Source organism: Drosophila sulfurigaster, chromosome 3 (assembly GCF_023558435.1).
Source record: "Drosophila sulfurigaster albostrigata strain 15112-1811.04 chromosome 3, ASM2355843v2, whole genome shotgun sequence".
NCBI lineage: Eukaryota > Metazoa > Arthropoda > Insecta > Diptera > Drosophilidae > Drosophila > Drosophila sulfurigaster.
The window spans coordinates 27,112,839-27,130,906 of record NC_084883.1 but is presented as its reverse complement, the minus strand read 5'-3'; the positions used below and the strand labels follow the sequence as shown (position 1 = coordinate 27,130,906).

Sequence of the window (18,068 nt, the reverse complement as noted above, 5' to 3'; positions counted from 1 at the left end):
GCCACTGTATTATGATTTCTACACTTGGTGGTATTTTTATACCAACAAGCATATTTTGTATTGCTTAACATGGTCGCATTTTTTAAAAGGGAAACTAACGAATATCGATTATTTTTATTGTTCAGCAACCCTGGCTTTGAAACAGTTAGCATCGAAAGCAAGCGTCTTTTAAGTGAAACCGCCAAAACGTCGCACAATATTTTATAATCCCACAAGTTCGCGAAATAATTGCATGAAATATGGAAAAAGATGATGTGCATCATGTGCCGCACTGCCGCGAAGTGCGTTCGTTTTTAATGCCACGCGATCCAAGTGTAGATCGCAGATTTCGACCGCGTCCTAATAAACAGCAACGACTCTTTAATGAGGTGATTATGGAGTCGGACGACAACAGTTCTACAGATGCCTCGGACACAGAATCTGAGTATGCTTCAACGAACTACGACGATGAGGGCTCGTCGACAGAGCACAGTGAAGTGGAGTCCGGGCCACAGGTGTTTCTACGCTTGCGACCCGTGGAGTCTCCATCCAAATTGTATGTTGTTTCTGGCGATGGAAATGTGCTTATTACCAGTGCAGCACCCAACGAGAATAGCAGCAATAACATGAATCGCATGGAGAAACATTACAGCTTCTCCAGCATCTTTGATAGCTCGGTGGGTCAACGTGATATCTACGACAAGTGTGTGGGACCCAAAATCATGGAGGAGGAATGTGTCACAATAATGGCATATGGAACATCTGGTTCTGGCAAAACCTACACACTGCTTGGTACGTTCAGGTTCTAAGTCTATCACTAGACATAATATATTTACGGACTTTTTTTTGCGTTGCAGGCGACAATGCAATGGCTGGCGTTATTCCGCGTGCTCTGGAGAATATCTTCACGATGTACAAGAATCAATTATACACAACGCCCAAGGTGAAGCTGGTAAATTCACACATGTTGCTTTTGGAGGATGATGTTGTTCTTGAAGAGTTGCAAGCACGTCGCCAATTGTTGGCGCTTTGTCCAGATATCTCAGCCCAATACAATCGACTTCATCATGCCATCCAAGGCGATCATGAGTTCGTGCCAATGGAATCGGAGGATGTGTCCGTCATGATCTGGGTGTCATTTGTGGAGATCTACAATGAGCTCGTTTACGATCTGCTGACCCTGCCACCAAAGCAGGCAACTATGAGCGAACCGCGTCGAAAGAATCTCAAGATAGTGTGCAACAAGGGTCAAGTATTCATCAAGGGTTTAACTAGCATATTTGTAAAGAGCGGCGAAGAGGCAATCAAATTGCTTCGCTTAGGTCAGCAGCGTATCACATACGCATCGACAGCTGTCAATGCCAATTCAAGTCGCTCGCATTGTGTCTTCACTGTGAACGTTTTGAAATACCATCGATCGGGCATGACAACGTGTAGCTCATACAAATTCTGCGATCTCGCTGGCTCTGAGCGTGTGGATAAAACGGGCACGATTGGCTCTCGACTGCGGGAAGCACAAAGGATTAACACATCGCTTATGGTGCTGGGTCGCTGCCTAGACGCAGCGAGTTCGACGAAAAAAAAGAATAATGCGGACGTTATACCATATCGAGACTCGAAGCTAACATTGTTATTACAACCTGCATTACTGGGCACGGAGCGATTGGCCATGATTGTGACGGTAACACCCCTGGACAAATACTTCGAAGAGAATCTCAATGTGCTGAGCTTTGCGTCCATAGCGAAAAATATAATTTTTAAGCAGCCAATTATCAAACAACACAACACACGTTACTCGGGCTTCGCCGAGAGCAATCTACCCCCAGCGATAAGAGATCTGAAACGCATCGAGGAATTGGAGGAACAAAATTATAAGTAAGTGAATACCCCTAGAGTTTATTAACAAATTGAAACTAATCAATTTGATCGTGTTTGCAGACTGCAGGCTGAAATTGATCAAATGAACTATCAGCATTTACTGCAGATGCAGCTACTGGAGGAGAAGTTGCGCAAGGAGCTGACAGACAGATTTCAAGCCAACTTAGAGATGAATATAAAGCAGGGCGAGGAACGACTGGATAAAATGCTGCACATGCAGTCTCGCGAATTTGAAGCAAAGGTAATAATAGTACTATGGAAAAGACTTCGTTAATTGTAATATTAATTGGTGTTTTTCATATAGATAGCTTCAATTAATCGCAAACACGCAGAAGAGATTGAGGACTTGAAAGATGAAATCGAGGAATTGAAATCACCAAATAGCGATATCGAAATCATCGATGATTAACACTTAACATTGAACATTTCATTTCCTTTGCTGATCGTGGTTGTTTTTAATGTATTATTTCTAAAATTTCTGTTAATCTGCTATTGAAAAACAAAAGCATAAAAAATTATTAAATAAGAATATTTGTGTCAATTTTAAACACTTTTTGCAAAAGCATTTTTATTCAAATTTCTCATATTACTGCATTACTTCATCTGGATTTTTCATCATTAATTTCATATCTTCTTGTTTTATAATAAGTAGGTATTTTCTTTTTTTCTTTTACTTGGTTTTTTCACTTTAATATGTTTATAATTAGGAGTTTTCGCTTTTAATGGAATTACACACATATATATAAATACATATATGTCTGCGCTATGTGTATGCGTGTGTCCGTACTGTGTGTGTGTATGTGTGTCAAGAGTGTGTAACTGTTTCTTCATTGTGAGATTTCACTGCACAAAAAAATTAAATAGATTATATTTTATCAAAAAAATCAGAAAAAAAAAACAAATAGTAAAATCCGTATTATATGTTTTGTAATTAATGTCTCATTTAGCAAAATGTGCAAAATAGAGTATTTATTATAAATTTTGGAATTGTGTTTTTAAAGTTTTTTTGTTTTTCTTTCATTCGATTTTGGTTTTGTTTTCGGGTTTTCGCCTTGTAAATATGCATATATATATCATGTATAATTTTGCATTAACGTTTACATTACGTTCGTTTAAATCGTACTGGCTAAAAATTTAGTACTATAAAAGGTTATATTTCAAGGTTATCTTTTTGTTTTTCTTTTTTTTTCATTCTATTCATAATCATAGTTATCGGATTTTTCATTTTCTTTTTTTTAGTTAAATTCTGCAAAAGCAATTAAGTTTCCGTTTTATTACAATTAATGATAAAAATACACATATGTCGCATTTGCTTTGCAAACGAAAAGATTTCTTGTTTTTTTTTTTTTTGTACATTTTGCATAAATATTTTTCCATTTTTCTAAATTCATATTGCGTGTGTCAGTGTGTGTGTGTGTATGTGAGTATATTAATACTACCAAATTTCCTGTAAATTATATATATAACTTTAGCTGACGAATATTTTGTTTAGCAGCTCTTAAACTCGAATCAAACAAGGTATCATTTCAATAATTCATAAAAATAAATATTTTAAGGTGTCTCTCTGTGTGTGTGTAATTATGGGGGCTTAAGGTTTGTGATTTATTTAATTACTATATTTTTCAATTGTTTTTTTTTTGTTTTTCTCTGTTTATGTGTTCTCTTTTTTTAACTATACAAATTTGTTCGAGTGTTTAATTATTATTTTGGGGGTTTCCATTTTGTTTTTTGCGTTTTTTGAAACATTCTTGGTTTTGTTTTTGCCTTTTGTTTTAAAAATTAAGCTCAATAATCTTAAATTATTAATGTAGTATTTGCTTTTTCCGGTTAATTTATAAATGTGCTGAGCTTTGTTTACACGCTTTGCTATTCATCGCTTTTTCCATTTTCTTGTTTTTCTTGTCGTTTCATTCCTATGTGTGTGTTTGTGTGTTACGTGTATATGTTTTTCTAAAATTGTTTTTAAACATTTGCCTTATTGTGTTACATATTGTTTCGTCATTTACTTAATGTTTTGCTTTTTGAATTGTTTCTGTTTTGTGTCTGCTCCTGCTGCTGTTTTGAATGTTTTTGTTATTTATTTTTTGTTTTTGTTTGTTTGTTTTTTAGCTACTTGAAACAATTTACAATAAATTACAAAAATGTTTTGTAATTGCTAAAAATGTTTAATACTCATCAAGTGTCGTGTTAACTGCCGCAACAACAATAACTGCCCACAAGAGTTTCCCTTGTTGTTATTGTTGTTGCTGCTGTTTTTATTTATGTTTTGTTTTTCAATTGTTGCTCTTTTAAAAAAATTAGCATTAGACATTGTGTTCGTGTGTATGTGTGTATATGTGTGAGTATTATTATAAACGCTTTTAAACTACAGCGTGTAATGTTTTTTGTATTTTTTTTTTTTGTTTTTGTTTCCTTTATATACGTAAAGTGGGTGCTTTAATTGTTTATAGAATTTTACATCAATTGTGTAATTTGCATTTTTTTTTTTCATTTATTTGATTTTTTTCTTTTTTGTTTTTCATTAATATAGTACGTGTAAATATTCATTATTTTCAACCATATGCAGAACATGGTGTAGCTACGCTTCTGTCTCTCATCGATCTCGATCTTAGATTTCACTTGCTAATTGCGTGTTCTATAAGTAATATTTATGGATTAGAATTGTATTTTGCATTTACGCACTCTGTTTGTTGTCTAGAAGCATCATTAATCTCCTCATCAAAATTCAACAAGAGACAAACATCTAATCGAAAAGGGAAGTTAAAGAAAAACTAGCGAATTTGCATAATACCATTTCTACGATGCGATAGAAATCGGATTTTGGTTTCCACTCAATTCTTTTCTACACAGCTGCAGAATTCAGCTGCTAGTATGTTTTCTGTTAAAGGGGGAGTGTGTGTGTGTTGGGTGTGTGGGAAGGGGGTTTGCCTATGCCTAAATGTAATTGCATGTCTCTTCTGTGCTTGTGTATTGCATTATTTCCTTTTCTTCAACTGTGTTTTTTTTTTGTTTTGTTTTGTTCTCTGTTTAGTTGCACAATATAATTTGTATTTTAGTATATAGACACATTATATACTCATAAATATATATAGCTAGATGCATATATATATTGTAAGGATCTAGAGGGGGGCTGTATGTGTGTGTTAAAGGGGGATGTATCTCTAAATAAACTTCTGTTTTTTCTCCATTATATCGCTCGCTCCTCTACGATTTCATGACGAAGGGCAGCCCAATATTATATTGTTGCCAATAGTTGCTGTTTTTGTTTTTCGTTTAATAGTAGAATATTTGACCGGCCTTTTGACGTTTACGCTCCTCCAGCTTGCGATTGATCTCCTGCTGTCGCTCGTTCTTGCTGAGTGCCCGTGCCACATACAAGAACTTGTTGTCACCCAGCTGCTTGCCATGCAATCCAATGACGGCGGCCAGCGCCGATTGTGGATTCTCGAATGCCACAAATCCAAAACGGCGCGAGCGTCCCTCCTCATCTAGCATGAGCTGCAACGATCAAATTGGTTAGACAAATAATGATAATGGATAATGAATTGCAAATGCCAATTGCAATTGACACACGAGTGGGCGGCAGTTGAGATTCCTCCCTCTTCGTGCTGTGAGGTTGAGGCTGGGCATGCGCAGTGGCAGCGCCGGAGCGCATACTAAGAGACAATTGCTGAGCGAGAGTGCTGAGAGAGCAGCTTTTGCTATTGACTTAAGAGTTGAGCTAACTGTGCCACATGGTTTATTATGTGCAATTGGCTCTCAATATATATGCGCACCACCCCCCACGGTCAAGAATCGCGATTACTACATAGCACCGCAACTGACACCGCCTCCTTGCTGCTGCCGCCCATGGATTTGTGGAATCATTACACGCATACGCACCTTGTGACTGGTGATGCGACCATAAGGCTCAAACATTTCACGCAAATGCTGCTCGGTGAACTCCTCGCTTAGATTCTTCACATACAGATTCTTGAAATGGGTGGCCTTCTCCTGTTCGCGATCCCGCCGTGGTATAAACTTGACCACATGCACCTTCTGATTATTGCATAGCATGCCATTGACCTTCTCAATGGCCGCCCGAGCGGCCTCCTCCGTATCGAAATGCACAAAGCCATATCCACGAGAGTTGCCCTCTTCATCCTTGGCCACATTACAGTTGAGGATGTTGCCAAACACCGAAAATGTCTCATACACTGCCTTGTTATCAATTGAACGCTCCAGATTCTTGATGTAAATCTTGCCGCTATCCGGTGAACTATTGCTGCTGCCGCCGCTGCTTCCGCTGGCCGCTGCCAACGCGCCACTCGAATGCGATGAGCCCGATGTGTGACCGCCTCCACCGCCGCCAGCCGCATTCAGCGAGCCATGTCCATGGCGTCCGAGCACGGCGGCTGCCGCCAAATGATTGCTGGCGGCATGGCCGCCGCCAGAGATGCCGTGACCGAGATGGCCCGCGGTGGCAGCGGCATGATGATGCAGCTGCTGCTGATGATGGGCGGCGGCAGCAGCGAGCGTATGATGATTAAGCGTCGGCTGCTGCTGATGGTAGTTAGCCGGATTTCCACGGAACGTCATCGAATTGACGAACATAATGGCTGCTGGCTGTTTGTGGTGGAGCGTGGTGGCAGCTAATAGGGTGCAGGTGCTGTAAGGTGGTGTGTGGTTGTGGTGGTGGTGCTGGCTGTGGCTGAGAATTTTGACGGTCTTCGGCAGCGCGCTGTCTTCTTTTGCTCGTTATTGTTGTTGTTCTTGTTCTTATTGTTGTTGCTATTATGCTGATGTTTTTGCAATTGTTGTTGCTGCTGCTCGCTCGTTTCCTCGTTTTTTCTTGTATCGCCTTTGGCGCCGTTGCCGTTGCCTTTGCGCTGCGTTGCGTTGCGTTTCTGCTTTCAAATTATTTTCGGCTTCAATTGAAAATGCAAATACAACAAAAAAACACAAAAAATAGAAATATAAATACAACAACAAATCAAATAGACGTACAATTACAACAAATACAAAAATACCAATTGCAAACAGGCATGTGAAGAAAATTGTACTCACCAGGTTCTTCTTTTCTACTCTGCTCTGCTTTGCTTTGCTCAGCTCACACGTTTCCCTGTCTGTCCAGTCCACACACTCACTCACTCATACACACTCACACGCTCAGCGAATGTACGAAAATCCGCGTTGTTCTCTGAAAAAATCGTTTTTCTCTCACCCAGGCTCTTTTTCACCGTTCTCTCTCTCTCTTTCTTTCTCTCTCTATCTCTCTTTGTACTTTTTCTGGGACTTTCACTTTTGCATTCGCTTCGCTTGCTTTTACCTTAGTTATTAGACCACGTACGTACACGTTGCAAAACAAAAGATGCGTCTCTTATTCTACGTTATAGCAATAAAAAAACGTAACTACTTCGGCGTCTTTTTTATTTGTTAAATTGTGAGAGTGTTTAATAAAAAAAATCTATCTGCCGAGAGAGAGACCTATGTATGGGTGTTTTGTTTCTTAAAAAAGAGCTTTCTCAAAGCTGTTTTATTTGTCGATATGTGCCCGCAACCTAGTTATTGAAAATATACGTTTTATCACCAAGATATACCAAAATTCAAAGCTGCGATAATTGCCACCTGGTTACACTCTGCTAGAAACTACACAACATTTTCAATAAAGTGGCGCGCTATTTTAAACAGCCACTTGTGTTACAAAAATAATATATTTCGAAGCCGTTCAAAAAATTTTATTGTCTTTCTTTTTCGTATAAAATTCTCTTAAGATTAGTAAGTGTGAGCAATTCGAAGCACTAAAAATTCTAAAAATCTTTTCCAGTATTTTTTTGTAACTTATACCAAAAAGTATTTATATAAATGTTTCATTGATGGTTCCAAAACATTGTAATTATTGCAAAATATTTATGTTGCATGTTTTGATTAATTAACCTTTTGTCTAAAACAAAATAATTTTTAAAGCTTTATTGTAGTTTGAGTATGACCGTATCGTAATATTAAAAAAAATATACGTTTTATTGTGGAAATATAATTAGGAAAATTTTATAACATCCTGATTCCGATTTTGTTTAATTCCCAGACGCAGCTCTTCCAAATAATCAGAGTGCTATAATAAAAAGCCACTTTCGCAAAAATGCAAAATCGAAAAACGACGTTTATATACATCGATGTTTATTCCCTTCAACTATCGATAGCGCGGAATAGCCGTTATTTTTGAATCTCTAATCGTTATGACTATACTTAAACTTTAGAATGACAGAATAAGCACGTCTTTTTCAGGTTTTCCATAGATTTTCACCAAAAGAGTTCTTCAAAATGTGATATATGTATACAATATGACAGTTATAAATAAATGTAAGAGATAGCATAATAACAATATATTGTACAATGTAAACAAGCAAAACAGTAAAACCACTCAACTCGGATATCTTGTCTTTATCTGATCATATATATTTCTTATCTTGCTCGCAATAAAAACAGTCTGAGCTTACTTCAGATAGTAGCGCTCATAAAAAGAGAAAAGAGTAGATGTTATTTAAATGCGTTGCACGTCAAGTTTTCTAAAAGATAATGGCATCCTGATGATAATTTCCTCATTTGTAATAATTCTTCTCGGCAGCAGCCTCAACAATAGTGCGAATGGCAGTAAAGGCTTCGCTGGCGGTTGGCTGAATCTCCACAGCTGGCAGAATGAACAGATCCTGACTATCGGGTGGACCGCGCAGTTCAAAAGTATAGCTAATGGGTATGCCGGCTTCGGCATGGGCCCAGTCCATGCTGCCGCCACTCGATGGATAAATCGTCTCGTAGAGATTACCACTTACATAGTCACGACCACTCTCAGCTTTAATTGCAGCAGCGGCCTTTTTGCCAAATTCCTGCAGATCATCGTAGTTGGCCACATGTTCCTTGGTGTAGCCAAAGGGAAACATGAGCATCTGTGAATACGAATGCAAGGCAATATATGTTTTGATCTGATCCTTCTCCACATGTTCGCGTATAAAGCTCATCAAGCGTTGTGTCTCCAGCTCACTGCCAGCGCTGGGACCGGCAAAATCGTAACGTGTTGGGTCACTGCTCGATCCCGTAGTGTTCCAATGATCAGGATAGTTGCGATTAAGATCAACGCCACGGCAAGTACCAAACAGCTGGCGATTCTTTCGCCACATACGATCATGCTCAAAGGTGTAACGATAACCATCAGGATTGACGCATGGAAATATAATCCAATTATAGTTCTTTGCCAGCTGCTGGACACGCTCATCCTGCGACGTCAATAGCTCATTAATAATGTAAGTGGCTGTGGCCGGTGCAATCCATTCGCGGGCATGAATTCCGCTTTCAATGAAAATGGCTTTATTCGCCGGATTCTTGCCAAGTTGAAGGCCTTTAATTGCGTTCCCCTGGGTGCTGCTGCCCATGTCCAGAACGCTGATCTGTTCAGGATATTTGCTGGCCATGTGATCTAACCAATCGTAGATGGTTTTGAGGTGGAAAAAGTGCTGCCAATCATATTTAGAGACATCCACATGCTCTGGCAGCACTTCGCGCATATTGCGATCGATCTTTTCCTGGAAATTATACGTCTGCAAGACACACTCCACTTATAATCAAGAAACCAACAAACAAGTAAATAAAATATTCACCAACACACGATGCTGCACTTTGTACGTTGCCAGCAAATCGGCAAAATCAGCAACGCGATGTGCAGCAACCAGAATGGAAAGTTTTTGTCCAACCTCGCGAGCATGTCCGATAAAGGTTAAGCTGTCGCTCTCAGCCTCCAGTTTCTGGAACAACTCAATCTGCTGCTCATTGTCGAACTGGACATTATAGATACGATAATGGTCGTAACGCGCCTGATCTTTTGGGGACACCTCGGAAGACGAGGCACCTACAATTTGAGAACCGCTCGCAGACATTGTTAGAAGTAGAATGACTAGCAGACGCTGGCATATTTTACTTTTAAGCGTTCGCCGCTCAATTCTATAATTTTCCATTTGTGATTGTTGTTGTCATCATCTGTTTGGCATACAACAACAAACATGCTGTGAGAGCGCAAGCAAGAACAAGGGAGAGAGCAATATGTGTATGTATGTATGTATATTTAGATAAGTAATATGAACTTCATATCGCTAAACAGCTGTTGGACGTTTCGCTGGGAAGTGCATTTTACAGCAACAATACAAACATTTAAGGGTTTGTTAAAATTTGCAAGATTTGCATATCTTGAATGCGGCCGGGAATGTTTACATTTTTTTATTTATACTAGTAACATTAAAAACATATATCTACATATGTTTCAGTGACAATGCAACTGTTAATAATGAAAAATTATGGACTTTATGGGCTAATCCGTTGTAACTAATAATCCTTAACAAACAATAACAATATTGAATGCAGTGGCCGTTTATTACAATAAAACAACCTCTGAAATATCCGACCGGCCTGGCATTTTTTACATCGGATACATCGGAAAAACAGCGTCGTCATCGATATGGTGCCCTGAGTGCCCCGCTATTAAATTTACAACACTAAAAATACCAAACTAACTAGAGCTATTTATTTGGAGAGCTATTTTCATAATGATTCGCAGAAAAACTAAGAAAACTGAAAATATCAGTGTTGTCCAAGCACGCAGAATCACAATATTTTTCTAATGCGATATATGTGCGTGGAATTCTAAAATAACAATACTTTTTTTTTTTTAGTATATTAGTATATTTTTAGATGTAGTATATTTAGAAGAGAAATTGTTGGTCTTGCTGCAGCGCATTATTTTTTCGACACATACAGAAAGAATTTGCGAGCCGCAGAAAGTCGGAATTTTCAGTGCCAATATTAAAATTAGTCAATAAACGTGCACTACACTAAAAAGCCGTATAAAAAGTTAGTGGTAAGTTACGGGAGAAGAATTGTTAAGTAAATTTAAGTTAGAAACATATATTATGTATATTAAATGATAGTCGTAATTTCTTTTTTTTTTTACCTACGTCGGGGTCGACGCTAAAGTCGAGGGCCGCCATTTTTTTTCTTCGTTTGCTTTGCGGCTATTTGATTTTCATACATATACATGTGTGTGTTTCGTAAATATGCCTTTACTAATGAATATGCATATTTACAGACTTTGTCACAAGCAAAAGGCAGTCACATAATTGGCGTAATTATCCGATTATCCGCTCCTGCTCATGAGTATTCATAGAGAAGGAGCTGATCTCGATCGAATTACAGTCAAAATCCACAATATGAAGCGCAGCGCATCCCGCTCACCAGGTAGAGGCAACCTCGTTCGCAACTCACGCAGCATGGGTCGCGGCTATGACAATGGCGGTGGTGTTCCCGGGGATTCGCCCGAACGCATTTCCCCTGAGCGCATGCGACGTCGCTTGGAGCGTTCGCCAAGTCCACGCGGACGATACGGATCACCGCATCGGGAGCCATATATGCGCGGTCCTCCAGCTGCCGAGCGCCCGGCTGGCTATAAGGTGTTGTGCGTTAGCGCTTTGCCTCCAAAGGCGCCGGATGAGTTTATCGAGGAGACACTATACCGCGAATATAAGAAGTTTGGTGATTTCAGCGTTAGACTGGCACACGATCTGGATGAGCGTGTAGCCTACGTGTGCTTTCGCACGCCCGAAGATGCACGCGAGGCAAAGCATCATAAGCCACGACTGATCATATACGATAAGATGGCAATTGTTGAACCCGTTTATAAGTCGACAACGCGGCCGGAGTACAGGTAAGAGAAGCTAGCTAAGCTCCAAGATTTCTTCTATTACAATATTTCTTTCGTTGTCTAGACCGCGTCATTCGATGTCTCCACCGGACTATGAACGCTATCACTATTCCCGCTCGCCCATGGGACCGGGAGTTCCCTTGGACCATCGTCGTCCACCCATCGATCCTTATGATCGCTATGGTCCACCCATTCATCCGCATGCGGTGCATCCACGCGAATATCGTCCCATGCACCATGAGTATCCACATCCGCCGCGTGGCCCACCGATGGGGCATCGCGGTCATCCACATGCCCATCCCCATCATTTGCACGGACATCCGCCGCCACATCAGTATGCACCAATGCGTCCGATGGCTCCAAGACCGCATGTACCCTACGAGAAACCCGAGAGCAAAAAGGATAAGTTTCCCAACTATTTGCATCACGTACAGCCCGAGGATGATCCACTATCGACGCGCACCCTCTTTGCCGGAAATCTGGAGGTTACCATTGCCGACGACGAGCTGCGTCGCATCTTTGGTAAATATGGTGTGGTCGATGACATTGACATTAAACGACCGCCACCTGGCACCGGCAATGCGTTCGCTTTTGTACGTTATCAGAATCTTGACATGGCCCATCGTGCCAAAATCGAGCTGTCTGGCCAATACATTGGCAAATTTCAGTGTAAAATTGGCTACGGCAAAGTGACGCCGGCCACACGCATGTGGATTGGCGGTCTGGGTGCCTGGACATCGGTGACACAGCTGGAACGTGAGTTCGATCGTTTTGGTGCCATCAAAAAGATTGAATATCAAAAAGGCGAACCCTATGCCTACATTCAGTACGAAACTGTTGAAGCTGCCACCGCCGCTGTGAAGGAGATGCGTGGCTTCCCCTTGGGCGGCCCGGAGCGTCGTCTGCGCACAGATTTCGCCGAGTTGCCGGGCGCAACACCAGCGGCGCCTTTCAAGACTGCCAAGCCAGCATACGATGAGAGCGCCATTGAGTACAGACGACCCGAATACGATCCCTACTACGAGGAGCAAACGGTGTATGCGCCTCGCGGTGGCTACTCTCCATATCCGCCGCGTGGTGGATACCGTGGTCGTGGTGGTGGTTATCGTGGCCGTGGACGTGGCATGTATCATTATCACAACGATGTGCACAGGCCACCGCATCCGAGTGCCATGGGTGGTGTGTCATCATCGGTACCGCCACCTGGTGGTGCAGACGATGAATGGCGTCGTCCCCCCGGCGAGTCATACGATCGTGCTCGCTCCAGTTCTCGCGAGCCGGGCGTCGAGCGTTCCCGCTCCCGTTCGCCATTGAAGCGTGCACGCTCGCCCGGCTCCGATTCAGATACGTCGACGCGCCGCAACGATGCACTAGGCTCGGCAGCTACCGTGCCCGAGGTGGCGCGCAAGTGCAGCACAATTTGGACTGGTGCGCTCATCCTAAAGAGTTCCTTATTCCCGGCGAAGTTCCATTTGACCGACGGCGACACGGACATTGTGGAGTCGCTGATGCGTGACGAGGAGGGCAAGCATAATTTGCGCATTACGCAGAGATTACGTCTTGATCCGCCCAAGTTGGAGGATGTGCAGAAGCGTATTGCTTCCTCATCATCGCATGCCATTTTCATGGGCCTCGCTGGCTCCACTGTGGATACGGATTGTGATGATGCAAGCGTACAGACGCGCCCATTGCGCAACCTCGTCTCGTATCTGAAGCAAAAGGAAGCAGCTGGCGTTATATCGCTGCTAAACAAGGAGACGGAAGCCACAGGCGTGCTATACGCTTTTCCGCCGTGTGACTTCTCAACAGATCTGCTGAAGCGCACCTGCCACAGCCTCACCGAGGAGGGACTGAAGGAGGATCATCTGGTCATTGTGGTGGTGCGTGGTGGCACTGCCTAAAGACAAACTGTGGGCTGAATAGAAATTGCTGCTCACAGTGCTCAGCAAGAGAAAAATGGAGAACTGCAGGAAGATTCTGCAGATACGTAATATATATATGCATATACATATATAACATATATATGATGCATAACTAGATGTCGTAGACTTACACAACAACAACAATATACGCAGCATACATAGAGATGTATGTTGCTGTAATTGGTAGAAGCATAATTCAAATCAAGTTACAATTAACATCCTATGATCCCTTGGATCAGAAAACACGCAAGCAATTAACCAACCTAGAGACACACACACCAACTCGATTTCAAATGATGTCGAAATCGATGCGAGCTGAGTTTTTCCATTTTTTATTAATCCAATATTAATTATTGTTCTTTTTGCAGACCAATCGAATCATTGTTATGATCTTGCATAATTCTGATTATTAACTATTCTCTGTGTAGTGAGAGTGTAAAAGTTGTTGCAGTTTAAATAATTTATACAATTTAACAGTTGCAGTTTCTTTTTTTTTTTTGTATATATTACGATTGTGCCAAAAGTATTCAAATTCTAATTATTTATTTTTGTATTCACTATTATTATATACAACAAAGAAAAACAGTGTAATAATTTTTGCTTTGTATTTATCATAAATTTTTTTGCAAATTTCTCCATGTACAATTTGTGCAATCTAAAAAATAAGCAACAAATCAATCCTGAAATCAACAACAACAACAAAAACAAAAAGTTTCAAAACAAAAGCAGTTAAAAATTATGTAAAAAACAAGAAAAAAAGAAAAGTTTTGTGTTACCTTCTTTTGTATTGTGTTAATAAGTTTAATCAGTTTTGAGAGTTATCGTTTGGTTTTGGAAAACAAGTTTTCGTTTTTGTGAAAAAAGAAAAAAAGATAAAGTGGAAAAAGTGACCCCCACCATGATATATGAGTCTCATAAAGTGAATCTGTTTCCTTAAGGATCCCTTGCAAAATCCCTAGGTATGATGTGTGTTTATTATTCAAAAGTGGTTGACTCTATTCTTATCCTTATACTATACATATATGTAGATTGCCTATATATATATATCAATCAATCAATCAATCATGATTTTTGTGCAGTGACCTGATCCGATCCGAAAGAAAGTTTTTTGCAATGTTTCGAGCGTACTTCGTAGTTCCGTTTCTGTTCCTTATGTCATGTTCTTTCATTTTTCCATCCGAAGAGAAAACGTCGTGTAGCATTTGTTTCAAAATGTTTGAATTGTTTAAATGGGTTTTGCAAATGTTACATTGGTTTTCTTATGGCTGCTCTTCAAAAACAACAACGATCAATCCAATCAGTTAATCAATAACAAGTTCAGTTCTGTGTCAATCTCGATAGTGGTGTATTCAAATATATCGACAGTGTCACAATTTAATTGATTTATATACTTTATTTACTCATCATGATGATCCCAAAACTCTCTCGTTCTGAAAAATGTGTGAGTGTGTGTCTGTGCGTGCATGTGTGTGACCACTATATATACACATATATAGTACATATATAAAAATTATATTGTATTTATGAAACTCCCTTAATAACAGATGAAGATGTATACACAAGTTACAACAACTATTTATCCTAGAAAATGCTGAAATGCAAAAGTAATTACATTGAATTTGTGAGTTGATTAAACAAACTGAATAATGCTGCATCTTAATTATGCTTCACCATATTATATATCTATTATATTAAAATAAATATTCAAATAAATATGAACAATCCGAAATCGATTCTGTGTGTGTTCTAATATTGTTTTGCTCGATCGGCAAGTGATGTGGTGGCTTATTAATAATGATGATTATTGTGTGTTCCAACTGTGCAACAACAAAGTGAAAAAGTGCCCAGAAAAATCGAAAATGCATTCCAAGTTTCCTCTTCGCAGGTTTCCAAAGCAGCCATAGAAGGTGCTGCCCAAAAGTCTTGTAAGGAACTCTCTTCATTTTTTCTCATCTTGCTTAATAATTCATGCAATTTTCAGCATCTCTATTAATGTTCATTCATTTTTTTGCAAAACATTAAAATATTTTGAAATTTGGTTATAAATAAATGAAATTACAAATTTAATTTTTCATGCAATGCCAAAATTGTTCTTATTACTTAATGGGAGATGTAGTCCAATGTTTTGAAATAAACAGGAAGAATTAAATTCAGCTCATAAGATTATATTATTCTAGCAAAGAAAGCACTTAATTACCAAAAAAAAAGCAAAATAAATGATATATAAGTATATTAAATAGTAATCTCATTAATTTTCAGCTCAATTTTTTTCAAATGTAATCCTTTTATTCTTAGAATCTTATCGACATTGAGTTACTATACATTTCCTGCTTTCTTATACAAATATATATATGAAACTTTCAGTTATCAATCTAAGTACAAGTAAAATATGGTGCAGAGTGCAAAATATTTTGGTGTCTTGATGGCGTATGAAACATATCCATCTTTATCGGCATCCCACAGGAAGTTCACCATGGAGCAAAGACCCTGAGTCATCAGCTCTCCAACGGTTACTAGCACAATATATCGATATCTGCGAGAATTGGAGAGAATCAGTCCAATATATATAGTTATAGCTAAGGAAAAATATCAGTTTTACCTATCGAAATTGAACAATTTGATGGTGCTCTTGATCTCTTCGCTGACCTGGGCAGCCAAGTGATACGATTGTTTGGGATGAAACAAGTACTCATCGTTGTAATTTCTATGCATGATTTCCTTCATGGCAATTTCCAAGCGTTCCTTATTCAAGGGGTTCTTCGGATCCAGCCGATAAGTAGGCAGATACCGTATGGCAGCCTAGGAAGCAACAAGATGAGAGCTCCTATTTGATTTTGCTGTCCAGCACTTACCTTTGGAGGAGCACACAAGGCGGCGGCCACATTCGACTTGGTCAGGGATGCGCGCTGGCTGCTCACCTGCCTCTGCATGGTGCCAAAACGAAAGTGTCGGAGAAAAAGGAAAATCAGATTACATTACATGCTGGTTGGTTGGATGAACTGCACGTGGAGCAACAACTGTAGTACATATGTATATGCATGCGTGACTTGGCCAAATTTTGGGTTAAACTACGGAATCCCCCACCACGAAAATTGCTGGTAACAAGCATCTGTTCATTAAACACACATAAAGTATCCATGTTTTCATGTCGCGAATTTCGGGTGTAGGTAATCACAAAATCAATCGCAGTACCTTCTCACGTTCCTGGCCCAGGCAAAGCGTAACCAAACCCGACCAATTTCTCGCTGCGCTGGCCATGTCGATGTGGCGTGTTCCCACAAATTTACTGACTGCTTAAGTGCGTCGCGGTTTGCCATAAAACCGCAAATGATTATTATATAGATTTATTATGATGGCATTTGCTGCCTGCCGCCTGACTTGGCTTGTCGTTGTCGTCGTCCTGGCAATGCCACAATCTCTGGCCAAATGTTGAATCAATAAATGGCCCACAATTATGCGAGTTGACCTGACCTTGCCCACGCGACCCTTTGCTTTGATAATGCTGCCAACTGGCAGTCAATCAGTCAGTCTTGCTTGAGCTAGTGCCAGATGATTATCTCAAAAGATCTTTCGATTGCAATGAAAGTTTCGGGAATCAATGACAAGCTGTTCATCATTAAGTATGCCAAAGTTCAAGTCTGTAATCTAAAGACTTAAATAATTATGAAAGATATTAAGGAGTCAGGGATGCCTATTACATAAAAAGTGATTGCAATTACAACGATAAATACTTTACACTTTATTCGGTTTACATATAGTATAATATGCTTTCTCATATATAGTATATATGTATATAATATATATGTATAGTATTTCGTTAGACGTTGAATTTGCTTCAGTATAGGTATGTATATGTTATATACACACACATACATACGAACATATACACAGTCAGTTACATAAAAAACACATAGTAGACACATGCACATACGAGTACGAGTAAATATATCAAATTACAATTGTTACGATTTCCACTTAAATCTTATGGTACGTGCTCATTATGGCCCAATTATATTATTACATTTAATACATATATATCTATATATATATATGTGTGGGTGTATGCGCTCTGTTGCTCTATATATGTATGTCTTTCGCATTTATGCATATTTTAAAACATTTAATTTAAGTATATTGTATATATCAATTGATTTACAGAGATTTTATTTCCATTACACACATAATCAATAAGAAATTGTCTATAACAAAACATAATAAAAACAAAATAAAAAGTAAACAAAATAACAATGGAAGTGCAGCATAATTTTTTTTTTTTTTTTTTTTTTCGTTTTTGGCCTCAATCTTTGACAATGGCGATTGGAGCTGGACATCAAGGAACAAATTACAATGTGTGTACTTAAGTTACATATACATATGCGTCTTTTGTGGTTGTTACATATACATATATAGTTTTAGATTAATGTTTTTTTTTTTGGTGCAGACTTATAAGTTAAGATTTTTTTTTTTTGGAAAGTTTTTAAAGTTTCTTGTGATTTTGTTTCCATTTCCATTTTTAAGATATTCGTACGAAAGGTTTAATTCTCAGTCGTGTAGTGGTCATGTTTTTT

The 18,068-nt window shown here is 39.3% G+C and overlaps 5 protein-coding genes across 5 annotated transcripts; 2 read left to right on the top strand and 3 right to left on the bottom strand.

The window, feature by feature from the left end:
* The first annotated feature begins 116 nt into the window (after positions 1-116).
* LOC133843801 (kinesin-like protein subito) lies at positions 117-4,139 on the top strand. Its single transcript, XM_062277502.1, has 4 exons — positions 117-771; positions 837-1,854; positions 1,918-2,098; positions 2,162-4,139. The coding sequence occupies exons 1-4, from the start codon at positions 240-242 to the stop codon at positions 2,264-2,266; spliced, it is 1,836 nt and encodes a 611-aa protein (XP_062133486.1). The 5' UTR covers positions 117-239; the 3' UTR covers positions 2,267-4,139.
* On the bottom strand, positions 3,187-7,357 carry LOC133843802 (polyadenylate-binding protein). Its single transcript, XM_062277503.1, has 3 exons — positions 6,904-7,357; positions 5,740-6,764; positions 3,187-5,355 (listed from the first exon to the last, which is right to left on the bottom strand). The coding sequence occupies exons 2-3, from the start codon at positions 6,448-6,450 to the stop codon at positions 5,131-5,133; spliced, it is 936 nt and encodes a 311-aa protein (XP_062133487.1). The 5' UTR covers positions 6,451-6,764; positions 6,904-7,357; the 3' UTR covers positions 3,187-5,130.
* A 910-nt stretch (positions 7,358-8,267) lies between these two features.
* On the bottom strand, positions 8,268-9,794 carry LOC133843799 (zinc carboxypeptidase). Its single transcript, XM_062277500.1, has 2 exons — positions 9,489-9,794; positions 8,268-9,428 (listed from the first exon to the last, which is right to left on the bottom strand). Exons 1-2 carry the CDS (start codon positions 9,762-9,764, stop codon positions 8,436-8,438), a joined length of 1,269 nt encoding a protein of 422 aa, XP_062133484.1. The 5' UTR covers positions 9,765-9,794; the 3' UTR covers positions 8,268-8,435.
* A 795-nt stretch (positions 9,795-10,589) lies between these two features.
* Positions 10,590-14,416, top strand: LOC133843797 (RNA-binding protein spenito). The gene is made up of 3 exons (XM_062277496.1): positions 10,590-10,738; positions 10,967-11,581; positions 11,643-14,416. Exons 2-3 carry the CDS (start codon positions 11,031-11,033, stop codon positions 13,477-13,479), a joined length of 2,388 nt encoding a protein of 795 aa, XP_062133480.1. The 5' UTR covers positions 10,590-10,738; positions 10,967-11,030; the 3' UTR covers positions 13,480-14,416.
* LOC133843800 (dynein light chain Tctex-type protein 2B) lies at positions 13,924-17,197 on the bottom strand. Its single transcript, XM_062277501.1, has 4 exons — positions 16,693-17,197; positions 16,353-16,424; positions 16,100-16,299; positions 13,924-16,033 (listed from the first exon to the last, which is right to left on the bottom strand). The coding sequence occupies exons 1-4, from the start codon at positions 16,756-16,758 to the stop codon at positions 15,868-15,870; spliced, it is 504 nt and encodes a 167-aa protein (XP_062133485.1). The 5' UTR covers positions 16,759-17,197; the 3' UTR covers positions 13,924-15,867.
* Between the last annotated feature and the right edge of the window lie 871 nt (positions 17,198-18,068).